This window comes from Mastigoproctus giganteus, chromosome 8, assembly GCF_048544385.1.
Source record: "Mastigoproctus giganteus isolate SK-2022 chromosome 8, ASM4854438v1, whole genome shotgun sequence".
NCBI lineage: Eukaryota > Metazoa > Arthropoda > Arachnida > Uropygi > Thelyphonidae > Mastigoproctus > Mastigoproctus giganteus.
Window position 1 is genome coordinate 205498489 of NC_143582.1, and position 21330 is coordinate 205519818.

General features: G+C 36.1%; 1 protein-coding gene across 1 annotated transcript in view; it reads left to right on the top strand.

Moving 5' to 3' along the window:
* Rcd5 (microspherule protein Rcd5) overlaps nt 1-21330 on the top strand; it is a 119192-nt gene that overhangs the window by 91204 nt on the left and 6658 nt on the right. The window contains exons 11-12 of the mRNA XM_090380060.1: nt 6945-7037; nt 18740-18822. Of these exons, the coding sequence (XP_090236186.1) occupies nt 6945-7037; nt 18740-18822 (176 nt within the window). The remainder of the gene's footprint in view (nt 1-6944; nt 7038-18739; nt 18823-21330) is intronic.

Sequence of the window (21330 nt, forward strand, 5' to 3'; positions counted from 1 at the left end):
TGAAGGAAGCCAGCAGCGGGGTAGTTTATGAAATTAAATGCCCGGATTGTGAGGTATGTTATGTGGGAGAGACAGGGCGGTGACTTAAGGACTGGCTGGGGTACACATGAATGCAATAAAGACTGCAAATTACGGGAAGTCTGCTGTGGCAGAGCATTTCTGGGAGAAGCAACATCAGATCTCCCCGGAGGATGCTGTCGTCACAGATCATGCACAGGGGTTCTGGAACCGTAAATGGCTTGAGAGCTTACGCATTGGGGCAGCCAGTAATACCATTAATAGAGATAAGGGTGTACCCTTACACCCTCTCTTTGAAACGGTTGTCTTGGGACATGATGAACGGTTTCGGGTAGCGCACTCCCGAGCCATTTCCGGTTCTGGTGTGCAAATGGGAAATACCAATCACATTCCTCGGGAACCATGTGACGAATGCCGTGGACCTGCTATTTAAGGATGTGGCATACAGCAAAATGTACGCTGTTGAGAAAGGAGACTGCCGTCTCCGAAAGCTACAGTTGTTACGGTAAATTTAAAATTTTTAACATTCTTTAATATCTGTTTTCAGTTATATTTTAATTGTTTTTATTTATATATTTCAAATATTTTAAACTAGTTTTAATTATTTTATTGTAAATAGTGTTTTTAGTTACAGTATTAAAATATTTTCGAGTACTGATTGGTGTGAAGTTTAATTATTTAATAAAAGATGCTACTGAGTGGCAAATAAGAGTGCTAGCATTTGGCAGATCTATTTGAAATTAACCAGAAATCAGTGACAGAATTGTGTTGGCATTCGTCACATGGTTCCCCAGGAATGTGTGTTCGATGATGGTGATTGGCAATAGTTATCAAGTCTAGTAAACAAAAAAAAAAACTTTAAACAAGACACTGCTGCAAATGGTTAACTGTGGACTTCAGCCAATTTCTGAGAGACCACAGAAGGCAATTACATAACACTAATATCTGGAGTAGAGACTTCCTTTAAAAAAGACTAATGTTAACAGATGTGCGTAAAAAAAAGCCTGCCTAATATGAGCTAAAGGGCATAAAAGCTGGGCTGTTGATGATTGGAAAACTCTGGCATGTCTGAAGAATTCAAATTTTGTCTGTACTGTAATGATGTCAGGCACAAAGTTCACAGAAGCAATGAGGTATTTCATTGCTCTTCCTGTGAACTTATGTTCCACTGTGTGCAAGATGTCTTACAAGTTAGTGACTGGTTAGTAGTGGTTTGGGGATGTTTCAATTATTATGAACTGGGTTCTTTACTTGAAATAACAACTAAGAAGAATCAGGCTGACTATACAAATATTCTAGTTTTTTGTAAAATAATAAGAGAAGTTTACTTCTGTATGATACTCTTCAGCAATTGAAACAAAAAAATTGAAAATCTTACATTACAGTAAAAAATAAAAAAATAATTAAAATCAATTGAACACAATTAAAAATCAATCTAACACAATTAAAAATTAAATTAATTAAAGGAAATTTAACAAAAAAATTGCAAAAACGATTTTCCTTCCTGAAGCTGACAATGCTTTTCGATCACAGGAGCGAAAATTACCGAATAGGGGTGAGCATGAAACTTAAATAGGGATTATTTGCCTTCACGCATGTGCATAAAAGCCCATGAATCGGAGATTATAAGTGGCTGGCGAACATTAACAGAATTCTCATGTAATTTAATTTCGACAGTTTCTGCAATTATCAATTGCAAAAATCACCAATTATCAATTGCAGAAACTGTCGAAATTAAATTACATGCGAATTCTGTTAATGTTCGCCAGCCATTTATAATCTCCGATTCATGGGCTTTAAAAGCACATGCGTGAAGACAAATAATCTCTATTTAAGTTTCATGCTCTCCTATTCGGTAACTTTTGCTACTGTGATCATGACATACGGTCAAAAAGTGTTGTCAGCTTCAGGAAGGAAAATCATTTTTGCAATGTTTTCGTTAAATTTCTTTTAATTAATATGATTTTTTATTTTTTACTGTAATGTAAGATTTTCGTTTTAATTGCTGGAGAGTATATCATATGGAAGTGTTTTACGTATTATATTGAGGTAAACTTCTCTTATTGTTTTACAAATATTCTAGATATGATCAGGTTGCTGAACATTTGAGGGACACTCGTGATTTTGATCATGTATTCCAGAATGACAGATATCTGGTTCACAGGGCCTGTACTGTTTTAAACTGGCACAAGGAACATGACGGAATGGTATGGCATTTAAACTGGCTGGCCGAATCCAGATTTAAATCCTGTGGAGAACATATGGGACAATCTTGAACAGAAAATGGCTCCGAAACGACAGTTTCCAGGAAACCCAAATGAATTAGGGCTCAGTTATTTTCAGAATGGCTTAATGCCTAATATTGATATAAACTATTTAACGGGTCTAGTTGAATTCCATTTTAAACTCATTACTGAAAGGTTTAAATATTAACTGTTGAAACTGGTGAATTGGGTATGTATATGCTTACATAAATGTCTCCAGTTCATTATCTTTCTGCACTCATATATTTGAACATTATAAAATTTAACTTTTTTTTTGTGGTATCCAAAAACAAAAGGTTATTGAAACCAATAATATTTAGTACTGTGTATAGGTCAAATGTTAAGAAGACCAAAGAAACTTTGATGTTCAGCTTGTATTTCTGTAAATTGTAATTTTCAGGAAATAGAAGATGAAGGAATGTTGTTCAAAGAACAGAATTAGAATGATAAGTGAAGAAGAGGGAAAGTTAATTTGGTGAGCTTGGTGCTGACCTGTAAAGTGTTATTAACTAGTTGACAAGTTGATGCATGTATTTGCACTGAAAAAAAGAAATGGAATACAGGTGCTGGTAAAAAAACAGATGCCTATGAAAATTATGTAAAAAAATGCCATGCAGAAGACAATGAATGTCTGTGTGTGTTTTTAAGAGAGGAATTATTGATTAAACTGACCACTCTCTTAGATAAAATCTAAGTGAAAAACTTTTTTCACAAAAAGTTAAAATTTTTCTGTGTCATACATAAATATAGGAGGACAAAGTGGCAAGAATGCTTACAGGAAGTGGTCTGGTGATCAAATTGTTGGTGGAGAATGGAAAAGAAAGGCTGTAACATTTGAAGAGACGCTAGATGTTATAAAAATATTTTGAATGTAATGAAAGGACATGACATTGTTCGTCAACAGGAATAAATGAGTGTATGCTATGCAGCATTAAGGACAGTGCCAAAGCAATTAAAGCAAGATTTATTGATGGAACAAGCCTGAGTGCCAGCAAATTTTGAGATCATGGTCAAAGGAAATTGAGGAGATGGAGTATCTTCTAAATGCTGGATAGAAGATCAAATAAAGAAGCGATCTGGAACAGACTTACTGAGCATACTAATGCTAAGCTTTCTAACCACGAAAGAGGAAGCTTTATCAATTTATGGAGACCTTAAGAAAAATGCCGAAAATCCTGCCGGTGTACCTTCCTTTAATGCTACACTGCTTGATAAAATTAACAGAACACATAGAAAATGTGGTTGAACTCATGCAGCTTGTGATGAAGTGGGACAGGATTTGATATAGTGGGGTGTACCATAGAATAATGATGAAATGAGTAGACAGTGAGAAATTTTGCACAGGTATAAGGGACATTTATAGGGGTTGTATAAAAGGTCACATTACAGAAGCTGATACAAGATGCTTGAAAATATGGTCATGTGATATCAGTATGATCTCTCCATCAGCTAAACAAGCCTGACAGTGATGAACCTTGCTCAGTATAAGGGTATCTATAATATTCTGTGGGAAGAAAACCCATTCTTCCACCAGTGCAGACCTTAGCTCACCAAGTGACAGAGTAGCTGGCCGTTGTCATGCAATGTGATGCCCAAGGGCATCTCACACGTTTTATTGGATTTAAGTCTAGTGATCGTGGTAGCCACTGCAGTTGTTGAATATCGTCAGCGTTGTAGTGCATGAAAAGAAAATCTGGACCAACTGTACCCCTAAAAAGTCGCATATAGGGTTCAAGAATCTGTTCTTGGTACCTCTGTACAGTTATGGTATCCCTATCAAAAACGTGGAGGGGGTGCGGCTGTTGATCATTATTCTGCCCCACATAAGAACACCGCCTCTACAGGAGTTGTCCCTTTCTCTGATGTTGGAGGATGGTGCCACATTCTTCGTTACTTTAGCTGAAATAATGTCTAGAATCTGTTTGTAGGCTAAAGTGCAACTCATCAGAGAACAGAACTGTACCCCATTTATCAGGGCTCCGAGTCACATGTTCATGACACCGATTTCATTGTGTTCTGTGGTGGCTTGGGGTTTAAAAAAAAATGGGAAAGAAACCACAGGCTTCCTTGCATAGATTCCAGTTGAATTCAGCCTTTTTAACACAGTCTGGTTTGAAATGTTTTCATCTGTGGTTGTAGCATTCTCGAGACAGTTGATGACAGGACATCATAGGGTTCCATCTTGCCATTAGAGCTTGATAGCAGTCTCTTCTAGTTGATGTAGCGCTAGGGAGACCTTGGCCAGCACTTCTTGTAATGTGTAATGGTTTCTGTCTCCTGAAACTGCTTCCATAGTGCTGAGACAACACTGCATGACACATTAAGCCAACGTTCCACCTCTGCTTGTGACTGCCCAGCTTCAAGTCATCCAATGGCCTGCCATCTTGAATCATCTATATGATGATGGCTTGCCATCCTGAATACAGCAGATGTGACTATCCCAGTGAGCAAGCCAAAAAATGGGAATGAAGTGATGTGGTCTCAACCCATGTTTTTATAGGCATGTATAATTTGCATAATGTGCAGCTCTGTAAGGTGTTAGATTGATTTCTATTGGATACTTGGAATTTGCATGCCAGGATGCCTGTTATATCAAATATTCGCCTTCTGCTACACTGTTCACAATAAAATATTTATGAAAAAATTTTGTTCTGTTAACTTTGTCACAGAACAAAGTGACAAAGCATTGTAGTAGTGGCTAGTTTGCTATTTTTAAAAACTGCTATGCTTTCCATAATATAAAGTTATGCTGCCAGTGCAGACAAGGAAGTTGCGAAGTCATTTCCTCCATAGTGAAAAAGTTGATTGAGGAAGAAGGCTACACCTTAGATCAAATTTTCAATTTTGATAAAGCAGGCTTGTACTGGAAGAAAATGCCATTAAGAACCTACGTTTCTGTCAATGAAGCATGAGCTCCAGGCTTAAAGGATCATATTTCTGTGATGTTAGGTGCCAGTGCTAGTGGAGACTTAAAGCTTAAGCCTGTTGTGGTGTACCACCCTGTGAACCTTGAATGGATACCTTAAGTCTGCCCTAGGTGTCTACTTAGGTCAAGCAAAAGAGGTTGGATGATGGGGTAAATTTTTTCTGACCTTACTGTCAATGTTTTTAAAAATTATTGCAAGAAAAAAAATTAGATTTCAAGATTCTCACATTTTGGATAATGCACCAAGCCATCCTCACACCATTGCTGAGCTTTCTGAAAACATCAGCATCCTATTTCTACTTCCAACCACAACCTCTCTTCTTCAGCCCATGGACCAAAGTGTGATAGCCACTTTTAAAGGTTATTATTTAAGATACAAATTTAAGAAGTTGATTGTAGCTACTAATAATAAGGGATAGTAAGGAAAGTGTTCTTGAATTTTGGAAGAGCTTTAACATCAAGAATGCTATTGACATCATTACAGACTCCTGGTGTGATGTCAGTAAGGACTGCTTGCATGCAGTGTGGCGGAAGCTTCTCCCAGATTTTATTCATGATTTTAAAGGCTTTAAAACCTCAAAAGAGCTCCCAAGAACCAAAGCACATTGTGCTGCTCAGAGAAAGTTGGATTTGAAGAATTGGAGAGTGAGGATGTTGAAGAACTGCTATTGTGTCCTATTTGTGAAGATTTCTCTACAGCAGATCTACAACTTGTTTCTAATGGGGAAGTGGAAGTTGGATATAAAGAAGTCCAGGATGCAGCACCAAGGGATCTTTCCACTTTTCTTTTATCTTCTGTCCTGAGGAAAGTTGAGATGCAGTTGCAGCTCTTAGAAGACTGATTACAAAGCAGAACATAACAGGATAGCTGTTTGTGGAATAAGGTCTTATTTGGCACCCTATGAACAGCTTCTTTATGAAAGAAGAAAAATGGCAAAGCAGCAAAAGCTAGATGTCTTTTTTAAGCCACTCCCCCCCCAAAAAAAAAAAAACAGTCAGAAGACAATGAATCAGTCATCCACTTCTTGGTTAACTATTTTTTGTTCTAATCCTGCAACCACAACTGCACCTGAATGACGACGACAATCCTCTACCTTGTCTTCGTAACTCAGAAACCGCCGACTGGGCTAGCTGGGTGGGTAAAGTGCCTGCCTGGCAACCCAAAGGTCGGGGGTTCGAATCCTGCCTCGGGCTTGGATCAAAGTACTGCAAAAACCTTGGGAGGTGCATTATGGCCACAGAAGCCGATGCGCCAACAACTACCATAAAATAAAAAAAAATAACTCAGAAACCACAAAACTTTCTGCCTCTCCCTTCAAGTTATCTTTAAATTTTTTCAAGGTAAGTGTTAAATTATTATTTCATTATTAAGCATTAAGTTAAGTATTATTTCATTACTAAATATGAATTTAAAATGTATATAACCGTACTATCCTTTGTGTTACGCTAACTATAATTTTTCAATTTTGAATAGTGTTTTTTGTGATATACTCCAACTCTGTTTTTTTTTCTTAATGAATCCCTGTTATTTTTATTGCACAGTTTTCTATAATGTGAGGTCTCACAAGAATGCAACTATTGTGTTATAGCAGAAATGACTGTACTAGAATAAAATAACTAAATATCAATAATAATGGAATTCTTTGTTTTATACATGGCATTTTTTTAAAATTTTGAAAATGATGTGTTACAGGTAATAATTGTGTACAGCAATTTTTTTTTCTATATAATTTTAGAACTTACCATGGCAGACTCTGCTGCTAAAAGAGAAATACGACAGCTTGAAAATGAGTTACCAAAATGGCAAGTTCTGGTTGACAGTATTACAGGTAATAAATAAAAATATATTTAGTTCATATACACTTAATTTTTTTTATGTTGTTATTCACTGACCTGGCTTCTGCTTACATATATCTAGGGCTCACAATGCTGATCAAAATCTTAATACCGGTATTTTGATATTTTTAATTTATGAAACCAGGATACCAGTATTAATACCGGTATTCCAAAAAAAAAAAAACATTTTTTCGCCATAAATTTTGATGACAATTAGGTGCAATAAAGTAAGAAAAAAACAAGTAATTACTTGAACCAAAGCACATTGTGCTGCTTTGGTTGATTGTTTTAAATCAAACTTTTATTACAATAATAAATATTCTAGCAAAAATGATTAAACATAGTTATTCTAAAAACAAAAAAATAAGCATCCACACTACCTGTCTGAATAAAGTGAGCTTTTAACAAACTCAATAGTGTTATCGTTTAAAATGGATCTAATTTTGGTACATATTTAATTAGTGGCAGAAAACGTCCGTTTGGATTCTGTGCTGGTTGGTGCTTTGTACTGAGATAGTTGTAGACAAGTTGCAATTTAACACCTCCTCCCCCTTATTCTCTCATCTTCAAAAAATCTTATTTCTCTTTTATCAAAAATAAAAAATATTTCCTTTTTGACTTTTTTATGGCACTATATCCGTATTAACGAAAGAAAGGGACTGACAGTTAAGTTTGGTGAGGAAACCAGATCTAAGTTGTGTGTGTGGGGGGGGGGTATTTATTTATTTATTAATTTTTATTTCCCTGTACCTTAGTATCGCCATTGTTATGATATTTGTACAGCAGCTCCCCTCAAGCACTAAGCCCCACAGGCTACCTGACTGCGTTAAAAAATGAGAATTTCCAGGAGCTGAGGGATGTCCCCCCCCATGAGTATATACAGGGTTATTCAAAATGAAGTCCGGGGTTTCAGTACAGGAATTGTTTGAAACCCCGGACTTCATTTTGAATAACCCTGTATATTATATGTGAGCTGTCAGTTTCTCAAGAGCAATGACACAAATATAAAACAAAAGTCATTTATCATTCAAATCTACTTATAATACATAACTGGTGTTCATTTACATCTAATCTATTCATTTTTCTCATTTAATCTGTTAATACATGCTATCATTTCCATAAAATTTCTCTTGGTTAACAATCTCAACTCTTTCTACAGCTTCAAACACTAAACTAATTCAATCTTAATCACTTCCTCATATTTCTCTTAATCATCAATATCAATTCTCTTCACAACACCAATCCATAAGTCGCTAACTTAATACTAACAATTCCATGTAATCTCTCTTAATTTAGCAATATCAATTTTCTTTACAACTTCAACCAATAAACCAACTCAGTACTAAACGTTTCCTTATTTCTTGTGTTTCTTCAACTTCAATTTTACTCAAAAATAATCTCCCACTTTATCTAATTACCATTTCCAATACAACACAGTTCAGAGGACTTACCTTTCTTCTCTTTCATGGTGGGATTCCTTTGTGTGGGTTCCTTCCACAGAGTGCGGTGATGTCTCTCTCTCTTCTTAGTTGATCTCTGCTGTATACCTCTTCCAGTACTGTAATATTTCGGGATTTCGAGAACAGTTCTCTGTTAATACTGAAGGAAATTACCACAGCAGTAATAGAAGCCAGGGCACTATCTGACTGGCTTGTTATTCAACTTCCAGATTAACTACTAACACAGGAACATGCCCAGCAGAACCCTTCACTATACAGCTGGACACTCCCAGAACAGGATCCAAACTGAACCCAGAACTGCTGGAAGTCTGCAACCTCTCCGAACAACAACCACAAACCTCCTGTTTTGGTGCGAGCACCTTATTTATTATTTCCTTCTCATTTATTTATTTATTGAATTTATTGCAAGTTACAATCGCCCCTTGTACTACTTTTTTTATACTCGAGCTTATGTGCAAACCCCTCTTGGGTTTGCACGTAAACTTGCATATAAAAAAGTAATTTAAACCTGACCCAATCATGGTGTTATTCTTTAAACTCACTCTTCTTCCTTTGTTGGAAAAATGGAATATTTTTCCCACACAACGAAACACTTTCATCTTTTACCTCAAGATCACCTGTTCACAATACCTTTGAACTGCTCCATACCGATACCTTTCCCAAAATGCAATAAGTGTCGCATCCTCAAGTAGCGGTGTAATAGAGGGATTAAACTATTGTTCAGGAACTTTTAATTTTAACCCTTCCGCACCTGCCATATCACCGTTCACCATATTCTCTAATTGCACTACCAGGCCTACTGCCACTAATGGAAATATTTCTGCAATGATGTTTTCATTATTCCTTAAGTGCTTTACTTCCACACACACTATACTTACTAAGAGAAATATATTTGTAAGGTTTTATGTCTTACAGTTTCATGACGTTTTCAGGTTTCTGTTGCATTTGTACTGTGTATAACAATCCCTCATTTTCAAATTCAGCAGTATTAATGATTTATTGTTGTCGATTCTATAACCTTTATGTGAATAAATCATGACCAATTATTATTTTTTAAATTAGTACTGAAAAACTGGTATTTTTGTATCAATACCGGGATTTGAATACCAGAAAAAAAATGACTGGGATCCCAGTATTCGGGATCCTGGAATTGTAGGCCACACACATATCTAAACCATACAATTAAAAAAAAAAACACGGGTAACTTGTACTCTTTGTAGATTGTTACATTCATCCAGTAATCACTTTTAAATGAAATGCATCAGAAGAGTAAAATTAACTGCCAGTATTTTTGTACTGAATGATACTTAATTTTAGAAGTCATGCCAAACTTTCAGAGTCATGACATAACTGTCATTGTAAATATCTCATTATATGAGTATAATTAGTGTAGCAGCTGTCTCCCCTAACATCCAAATAATGCAGACTTATTTGGATTACTGAATGAGATGTTTTTTTTGTAGGATATACCAATTCACTTAAAAGTGGTAATGATCTTCAGCGTTGAGATCAAACATAATAGTAATAGAGCAGGATTGCATAGTTAATTACATGCTAATTTCACCTACCCAATGGTTTTTAAATACGTAATGTTTATGGATATTCAGTTCAGACCTCAATAAACTAACAGTTTTAGTTTGCAACTTGTGTGGAGTTGTCTTTTAGCTAGTAATTTGTACTTATTATTTAGAGAATTAAAATAAGAATTGTAGAAAGGAGAAAACTTCAGAGTTCAGTACCCTTTTTGACTATGATTTCAAAAATGAAAGATTAATGTTAACTGTGTGTTGACACACATATGCATAATGGGATTTTTCTTTAATCACCCGACTCTAAGAATCATTTTCTTTCACTTTGACAGAAGAAAAATCAGGTATTTTTTGTCAAGTAACTTTTGTCAATGGCTGACTAATTCAGCTATAGTGAGAAGAAATCCCAACAATGTCTGTGCCCCCTCCAATCCAGATTGACTCAATCCCGTAATTTTTTAATTTGGTTCATAAAGGTTGTTGGTAAAGCCAGCAATAAAGGGATTAATGAACCAAAATTATTTTTAATACTTTAGACAGCTGGGTAGAGAGTTTAAATTAAAAAAAAGGAAGAAAAAAAAAGACAATCGAATTTCTGAAGATTTTCAGGAAATACACATAGATGAACAGTATTCCAGAGAAAGTAAAAGGGATAAAGGGGACAAAACATTAGTGTGATAATTCTGGAATTTCTATAGTAAAAGAGTGCTGAAATGCTTGCCATATTTTCTGTTAGGTTTAGAAAAAAGTGGAAGATTGTGGATGTCATTTCAGAACAGTGTTCAGATACTATAGATTTTGATACCTCTTGTGTTTGAGGTTTTCATATTCATATAAAAAGTAGTTTTATGAAAAAAATGCATGCAGCAGAAACAGTGCCTTTGATATGAGGGAATGAGTTGAGTCAATGGATGCGGGATCATATATTAATCTTTTTTATTCTCTTTTGTGCAGAGTGAAGAATTTCTTTAAAGTTTTTAGGACCTCACCCCAGATGCAAGAACGTTTTTTCAAATTAGCTGACCAAGCTTTATACAAAATTTAATAAATTTTTGGAAGAAAAGTAATGCTAGGATAAAGAGATGAAATATTTATTTCAAATAAAAATAAAGTTAAAATAACTCTTCTTTTTTTATGTAGAATCACCTTTCTGCATTAGCAATACGTTGGTATTGCTAATCCAATGCTGCTTTCCTGCTAATCTTAATGGTTCAGTACACTCACTCAACACCTCCCTCAAAATTACTGGGTATGTCCCATCAACCAGGGGTCCTGTTTGCTTTTAGGCTCAAAACGTTTTCTAATAAACAATCTTTTGTAACTGTAGTATCACTAATTTGATGCTGCTAAGCTTTTTTCACACATTTTCTCCTCACTCTGATGGGTCTTTCATTTGTAAAGATCAATCCAAATATCTTCACCAACATCACTTGGATTGTCTAAGACCCTCCTGCATCCATATGCAATCTGATTTGTTCTTTTCTTCGTGTTCACCTACATTAAAAATTTCTTATCCTCGTTCTTCATCTCTCAGCCATTGATTTTTTGTAATCTGCTTTTCTCAGCCTAACCCTTTCTGTGATACAATTACAGAAAATCAACTTGTAGCTGTTATGGTTTGGGCACTTCTTATCACTATAACTTTTCCATACCTTCTTTTACTGCTCTATTAAACTGGATAGCTCATTATTTATCCATCTCAGCATCCTCCCTTAACTATATTTTTTTAATGGAATGTGTGTATGTGTGCATATGCACGTGTGTGAATTTGTGACTTCTGTGACTATTGCTTTAAAGGTGCTATATAATTCTAATATATTCACCCTCCATGTGATATATGCATATTTGATAGAGGTCATGTAGTACCTATCACATTTAAACTATCATAGTTCTTTTTCTGAAATTAAAACCCATGCCTTTCTGTCTTTAACAACTGCAACCTCTGTCCTCATTGCCCAACTCAGAACTCGGTGATCACTCCTCACTAGTACTTCCTATATTGTTAGCTCTATGTCGTCTGGTTTGTGGATGATGGTCAGGTATAGAATATTGTCCCTATTGCTTTCCTTAATGTGCTGATACAAATAACAATCATCTGGGTGATTTAAAAATTTTACCCCCATGTTGAGTGCCCATCCCACTAGGCCCAACCAGTAAGGGGCAAATTGAAATCTCCCATAAAAGGCATGTAGAGGCTCTTGTCATATTCTTCACAATCTTCTGTTCTGTAGCATACCACTCTCATTTTACCTTTGCTTCCACCTGCCTCATATTGCACAGGTTCCATGCTTGCACACACACCTTTTGAATTTGGGACAGCTTTGTTTTTTTACACTTGGGCAGCTTTTGATAAGTATTGTAGCATTTTGCTATGTAACACACTCTGTGCAAGGCATGCTAGTTCTAGGTTTAAAAGGCCAAATTATAATTTAGGATCGTATAACTTTCCAAAGGCTCACTAACTTGTTTTCTTCCCCAATTTTCATCAAACAATTATCACAAAAGTAGCAAAGAATTCTTTACTACTTTTCTATAGGATTCTATATGCCTTGGAAATTTATAATTATTCCATGCATTTTTATTCTGCCATGCCTTGAATATAAAAAGCTTAGTAGCTTCTATGATTACTTCCTTTGGTGTTTACAATGTCTGCTGGTCACATTGAGAAGTATTTAACAATATCTAATCCTATTGTAATCACTGTGTATTATAGCTATAGTAAAATGTTACCATTTAGTTTCATTTTAATAATACAGATTTAAATTATGGAAAGATAATAAATGAAGAAAACTTGCTATTACTAAAAGAATAATTAACTGCTGGGAAAAAACGTCTACCTAATCTTTTGGAACAAGATGGCAGCTACTAAAAGTATAATCCATGCAAGGGAGGGGATTCTGAATTATCTTAATAAGGATATTTTTACTTTGAACTCCAGTCTTGTAACAAAATAGGCACCACTCATTTAGTACTCTTGTGGTAATAGTCCACACAAATCAGGTTATCAGAGTAATAACAAAGTTTTAGAGTTATTTCAATAGGTCCTAGGATCCTAGGCTATTTTCATCTCTATCTGCCATCTTGAAATACAATTAAGGCTACTCAAATTATAAGAACCAATCACATGTTTATAGTCTTCAAATAAAATTTAAAGCACATGAGTAGATAAATACTGTGATGGAGCAGTTTCTATTTTGATCTGCTATCTTGAAACAAAATTGAAAGAGATTCCAGTAATGATTATATTGAAAGAAATCAAAAAAAAAAAGCCCAATTAGATCTGCTACCTGTATTTATTTCTGTAGAAGGAATTGTAATGTCATGTCTGCTAATACTGATCTAATGTAGTAAATTCATATTTTGTGCTCCTCTGAAAAGCTGTAAAAAACTATTTCTTTTAATAGTTTTTTTTTTTTTTAAGTCACTCTTCTAAAATACAGTTAGTTCTTTATGCAGATACCTAATTTACAAAGGTTGTACAGAACTCAAGTCTCTTGGTAAGAATATCCTGTGCTTCCCATCTGATCTAGTCACTCTTTTCTGCACCCTCTCCAACAAATTTTCATCCTTCCTAAGATGTGGTTTTGCCATTGCTTTATACAATGGGATAATCACATCTTTGTTCATGCTGGCAGAGTTCTTGTATAACATTGACAGAACCCCCATGAGTTGTCCTAACAACCTGGTTGCACTACTCAGAGGGCTTAATGTCAGATTGTACAATTATCCCCAAATCGTTTTCATCAGTGATTAGCTTGAGTTTGGTTATAGCCTTATTTGCTGATGCATCGAAACAACTCACATCAGACCAAACCAAAACCTTGAGGTTGGCATTACCTAAATAGTATACTATCTTGGCATCATCATTACTCAAATGCTTGCATTTATCAATGTTATACTTCATTCTGTTTATCAGACCTTTTAAATAGTTTATTTAGATCTTGTTGATGAGAGGTTGTTGTTGTTAGTTGGTTTTTAGGAGCATTATCAACTAAGGCCATATTGCTCCGTGGATATGCAGTGGTCATTCCCTGACCTTTCCGCATCCTCCGTATTTGGTGGTCTCGTGCTCTAACCCCGGTCTAATCAAGAAGCGTATGCTATACACTGCTGCTCCTGCCCACCTGGCTATGGAGGTGCCAGATTTTGTTGAAGTTGAATATCCTGATTAATGTTGTTAACACCTAAAACCTTTATATTATCAGTATGATTAGACATTGATGTAGGTATTTCAAATTTTAAACTTGAAATATTTATATCTGTATTGTTCAGAATTATTAGAAACAGTAAGAGACTAGCACAAAACCTGGACCATACTCATAACAGTGGTTGATGAAGCACAATTGCCATATACAGGCAGGCCTCGATTAATTCGTCCCACGAGCGCATCGCGCAAAACGGAAACGCATTAATCGAATATCATAACCAATAGGAAACATAATTGGTCCTTGACCTTCTGGAATGTCCATAAAGAATTTTAAAAATGCCTTTTAAATAACTTTTTAACTATATATAATGTAAAAGATAATGAAAATAATTATGGAATTAAATGTTTATTGCATAAAACAGCGGTTCTTAAACTGTGCGCCGCGGAATATTTTAAATTTTCGAGGGAAACACAGCGATACTCGACATCTGTCGGACACTGCACGAACTACTAGCTTGAGGTAGTTCACAGTTTCAGCATTTCTTATTAAGTTGTTTGGGCCTAACTTTTGGACGAAACTGTTAGGTATTTCTTTTGGTCTGGGTGTGCCTTGAAAAAATTACTGAGACATTAAAGGTGCCGTGAACCGAGAAACTTTGGGAACCTCTGACATAAAATACACAATGAAGAAATTACTGTTGCGGAAATATTTGAACAGTGTTGACTTTCTCTTTTCATCAATCAATTTCCGATAGCCAACAACAATCTTCTCTGGGCCCTGGCGAAATAAATATCGCAGAGAACATCAAACCTTTTGTTTGAGATTCTGTGCGATACGAAAGATTTCATCTAATTCTTTTACCATTATCTCCTTTGCGGTAACATTTTCATCTGGCTCATTTAAAAATTATCGCGTTAGCTGGAAATTTGCATTGTGTAAAGTGAAAAGTGGTATCATTTTTCAAATAGCGTTAACTGAATATTGCGTTAATCGAACTCGCGTTATGCGAGGCTTAACTGTATAACTATTGTGTGTGGTATGCCACTTAATCTTCCCTTTGTTCATAGTAGTGAATTGTTCCTAATGCCACTTTCCAGTTTTGCATTGGTCTTTATCAATAGCTTTGCTGAAATTTAAGTAAATGATGTCAGAATTATTCTTTGCATTCATTTCCTTTGTGATAACCTCATAGTAGCTTGTACTGTGTATGTTTCTGTTACTAGCAGTTATATTCGAAAAAGAAGCATACAAATTGAGATAAAGGTAGAAGGAGAGCACAGATAAATCTTTAAAATATGGAAAGCATTATAATCTGTACCAGTGTGCAAAACTCTTTTATTAGATAATGACAAAACATTAGTGAAACAGTTTTAATAATGCACAAAAACTGAACAGATTTTGGCCTGAAATTACAGAGTTATGCAAGGAAGTGATCTTGTTTTGCATCAGTGAAAAATATCAATGAGGGGACAGAAATTTCAAGTTGGCAATCAATGAAAACGTTCTAATAAGGTATGTGATCACTTTGAGGAGCAATAGTGACACGACATCAACTTCTCCTGATAAGAATAATGGTTAATCAGTTCTCGAGGTTAGGTTAAAACCATTCCTATTCTTGACTAAATGTTGATGCTAGTTTAGTGAGGTTTCTCAGAGAATGGGACTCATGAGTTGGTGCTCCTCATACTTCGAGCATCTCAGACATTCTTTGATTGTGGTATTGAAGGGTATAGCCCATATGGGCTAAACTATACCTCTTTCTCAGAAAACATTAATTCACTAGGAGAGCTCTGTAACAACTTGCATTATCATCCACTTAAAGTGACCTGTTGCTTGTGAAAGGGGAAAGCATAAGGATCAAGGATTTCATCTCAGTACACCCTGTGGAAACACATGGAGATCTGTACAGTCGTTGGCAGTGACCTCCCCATCCTTACACACACACACATGAATCCTTCTATAGATGCTATACCTGGATACAACCCCTCCTATACAAGCAGCAAGTTCTGAGGTAAGTTGCTATGATGTCTCACTGTAGGGACAGATAATAGTCATCTTGTGTTGAAGGTGGCACAAAAATGCTTCTGATAAATCTTCAAGAGAGTTTGTGCGCTTCGGAACTGGTTCCACACCTGTGTACAACACTGAGTCAGATTTAGCTACCTGGATGCTTGGGATCAACTTTATCCTACCTCTGTTCTCCCTTTTAATCTCCATCCCAACCAGTATCCTTTACAGTGATGACTGTCTTGAAATAGTAGTAGCAGTAATTGAGGCATGTGATGCAAGAAAGCAAGCTTATGTAGCACAGCCAAAAAAAGTCCATTTCCTCCTTGAATTTATTTAAGCTATCAACAATGACAGATGGAAGATTGTTCCAGCAATCAACTACCTGCTGACTAAAGGCAAATTTCCACACATCTATTCTCTAACTGTCTTTCCAAAGTTTGAATTTATGCCCCCTCAGGTTCGTAATCTCAGCAAGTGGAAGAATGCCATCAGAATTGAGCCTGCTCAACCCATTCAAGGCCTTATACAACTCAAATCAGATCACCTTGCAGGTGCCTAGTCTCCAGATGCTGCAATTTATAGAACTTAAGCCTTTCTTGGTAAGACCACCCTTCGTTCTCCTCAACAGTCTTGTTGCTCTTTTCCGTACTCGCTCAAGTAACTCTACATCCTTCCTAAAATGCAGCCTCCAGACGTGTACACAGTACTCAAAGCATGGCCTGACTATTGCCTTGTACAAATGGATAATAACCTCCTTTTCCCTACTAGAAAAATTCCTGTACAGCATTGACAATGCTCCATGACCTGCTCTGGCAACCTGTCTGCACTATCAGAACAGAAAATTTCATATCTGACTGCACAATTACTCCCAGGTCTTTTTCATTTTCTACCACTCTAAGTGTAGTGCCACACAGTTTGTATGTTTCTCTGGGGTTACTTCTATCCATATGCAGTACTTTGCATTGGTCAATGTGGTGCCTCTGTAGCCAGGTGGGCAGGAGCAGCAGTGCATAGCACACGCTTCTTGATTACACCGGGGTTCGAGCTCGTGACCACCAAATACGGAGGATGCTGAAAGGTCAGGGAATGACCACCGCATATCCCCAGAGCAATATGGCCTTAGTTGCTAATGCTCCTAAAAACCAAATAACGAACAAGCATTGGTCAATGTTAAACTTCAGTTGCCACTTCTCAGCCAATCTGCCCAAATTTTCTAGATCCTGTGGCAGTAGCACACTGCCATTACTGTCATTAACAACCCTGCCAACCTTTGTATCTGTATCATCTGTAAACTTCAACATTAAGCCTGATATACCTTCATCAATATCATTGATAAAAAATATACAACGGTGGCCCCAACACTGAACCCTGTGGGACTCCACTAATAACGAAGAGCAGCGTCCATTAATTACCACTCTGTCTTCTCCCACTCAACCACCCTTTTATCTACTGTAGCAACTCACCCTTAATACCATACTGCTCTAATTTGTACAGTAGTTTTCCATGTGCAACAGTGTCAAAAGCTTTCCTGAAATCCGAGTATATGATATCAAAATTATTTTTTTGCATCTAGTTCCTTTTGAAACTACATCATAGTATTCAATCAAATTTGTCAGACAAGATTTTTCCTTAACAAACCCATGCTGTGTCTGAATTATTTCTGCAGCCTTGTCTAGATGATCCTGCAATGCATCTTTAAGCAGTGACTCCATTATTTTCCCCAGAACAGAAGTTAAACTAACTGGTCTGTAATTACTTGTGTCACTCTTAGATTCCCCCCCCCCCTTGTGAATTTGGGATACATTTGCCCATCTCCAGTCCTATTGGGGAAACCCTTAGCCATAATTATGAGAGCATGCTTGGACTCAGTCCAAGGATACTCTTATAATTATGGCTAAGGGTTTTCTTACTTCCTTTTCCACCTCCTTTGAGAAAACTGAATAGATCCCACCACCCCGGGTGCCTTTCTTATGTTTAACTTCAACAGTTTCTTCTCCACTTTGCTCTCAGTTATTACAAAATCATTAAGCACTCTGTTACAGTTTGATAAACTTCTGGAATTTTCCTCCTTTAATAAACCATGTGTGAATGTAGATGCAAAATACTTATTCAGATAGTTCAAGCAATAAATGTGAAATATAGGTCCAAAACAGGCTGTTTTTATCTGATTATTCTATTTGCATGTTGTGTGCACTTTTGTTATAGTGTCAGTCAGTCATTGTTCTGTTTTATAAATGACAAATGATTGGTTCTATTTTTATTTGTATTTAATTTTTTTAAATTTTTTCTATGTTTGCTGTTTAACTTTTGAAAACAATGTGTACACATTGTATGTTGCTACTCATCATAACTTTGCATATGCTAGGAAAATTCATAATGAACTGAAATTACTTTGAACAAATGTGATATAAATTAATATATTGCATAGTGCTATCCACTGAATCATAAATGTTCAAAAATATTTAAACAAGATGAAATTACAGTTATTGTCATCTTTCATTGTTAATATGTTGTGAAAAATTTATAAAAATTATTTTTCCTTTAACAGGTGTTAGTCTACCTGATTTTGATAACCAGACTCTTGCAGTTTTAAGAGGAAGGCTTGTTAGGTATCTGATGAGATCAAGAGAGGTATGTATTGCCATTTTTAAAGGCATCGATTGCTGTCTCTGCTCCATTTTAGTTTTATAATGTGATTGCAGTAGTTGTAATGAGCCTTTTACAGGAAGCTAAAAGCTAGAATGATAAAAATAATACCAGATACATGAATATACAATGGATAGCTGTGAAGTAATTGGACTTTTTTTTAAAAAAAAAACACAGACCTAGTGTTTTTGAGGCGTTTGTTACATATGTGACCATTAGTAATTAATGTACAGCGAAGTTCAAAATTGGCATCCATTTTTTTCCACCCCATACAGATTTTTTTTGCAAAACATAAACTGTTTACTGTTTATGTTTGCTCCTAAAACACTTGAGGATGTGCTGCACAGAGATGGACTTAGTATAAATTGAGTAATCAGTTCATTAGGTATAGTACCCTAATAGCAACTAGCATTTCTTTTAACTCTCAGAACCTTATTCTTCAGGGCATGGATGCCATAAGGTATCAAAAATGTTCCTCAGCGATGCTGAAGGACTGAGTCACATTCTGCAGTCCTCAAATGTGACAATTCTAGACCTGTTGTGAATAGCTCAGTTGACCTCATCCCCACAGATGCTCATTTGGTTTGAGAACTAGTAACTGAGCAGGCTAATGAAGTATGATAAAGGTCTCATGCACCTGTAGCTGTTCCTCAGCAGTCTGTCCTGTGACATGTTGCATTATGTTATTCTGTTGGAAGTAACCATAACCAGATGGATAAACTGAGCACTGAGGAATGCACCTAGTCAACAACAATTTTCAAATAGGCTGTGGCATTCAATAATCCACCAGCATGGGAACCTAATGTGTGTGCCACAAAAGCACTCTCTGCACCAGTACACTTCCACCACTAATCTGCAGCATTGACACCTGACATGATGGAATATCAATTCATTCAGTTGTCACCACATCCTGTTTTTAGTATAGAACAGCTGGAACTGGAATTTGTTGGACCAAATGATATTTCCTCTTGAATATCCATTTTCAGTGTTCCTCGTTCTACAGTACCCACAGCCTTGGTTTTTAGCTGACAAGAGTGGAACCAGCTGAGATGGTTGTCTCCCATTGCTGTACTATTTGTGACAGAGTGATGTAAAGTCAGTCCTCGTATAGCACGATAGTTGTGTTCCTAGAAACCCTCGTGTAATATAAACAGGCCCTATGGGAAAAATAGGGTTAGGTGCTGACCACCCAAGATTGAACACACATTTGTAACCAAAACATTACCAAACACAATAAATAATCGTAATAAAATACGTATGTATTTTATTATGACTATTACGATATTGCTAATGCTTTTGCTTCTATCGTAAGCAAAGCAAGTTTGCGTACGATAGAGATGGAAGAGATGGAATGGCTGTCATCTGTTTGGATAGAAAATCAAACAAAAAACAAGTTTGTTTTTTGTTTGATTTTCTATCCAAACAAATGACAGCATTTCCATCTCTTCCAATTCTTTGTGTCTTGATCTAATGGATTTTAATTAAACTTTGAGTTGTTCCTGCTATGAAAGTTGTTTTTATTTTCTCTGCACTCTTTCTAATTCTTGGCATTGCCTCATTTAGGCCTGTAGCAGGTGCAATATCACATGGTCTTTCATTTCGCTCAAAGCTTTTCACAATTTCATATTTTTTCTCTATCGACAAAGGCGGACTGGCCATAAGCCTTACCGTGGAAACCCCGGTGGGCCGGAGGCCAGTGTGATTTTGGCCATAAACCATAGTATGAGGCCACTACAGGTTTTCCCGGGTAAGAATTTTTGACCCAGTCTGCCTCTGTTTATCGATATTGCTTTTCTTTTTCTCTCTGAATCTGTAATGTCTTCACCAGGATGCTTCCTTTTCACACCTTTTAAGTATTTTACTCATTTTTAGGGAATAAAGCACAATTACAAAATAAAGGAGGCATGCTTGATACACATAAACAAAGCTGTGCGCATGTACTAAAACACATTTCTGGGGGTTACTACCATAAAACAATAAAAACAATTTCCAGTTGTGTTTCTGCTAGTGGAATCTGTTATAAACTGGTAGTAAACTCGATCTAATGACATTTGCGATAATACTGATAGCTGGAATTGTGTGGGTTTTTACCTTATTATGGTGAAATGTGTTTCCCTTCACTGATATAAAAAAACAAATACATTTTCAGAATCCTCTCTTCATTCCTACCGCGTTCGACTGCCATTTCTTGTAAACACAAAGGCGAATTGTGCATAAGCAAATTCGGTTCATGTTATATACGATATCGTTCCCCTATTTATAAATCGTGTATGATCGAATTCGTGTAGTGTAAACACGTGTTATATGAGGACTGACTGTATTGTGCATTGCAATATCCTTTTGCTTATGGAGCGATGTGCCCCTTTATCAACTTAGAAGACAAGTAGTATGACATACATTATTATATTCTGCAGAGATACATCATGCGCTACATGAACCAATGCAAAACTAATACAACCATGTGAATTTTATTGTGTACCAAGTGTTACATGA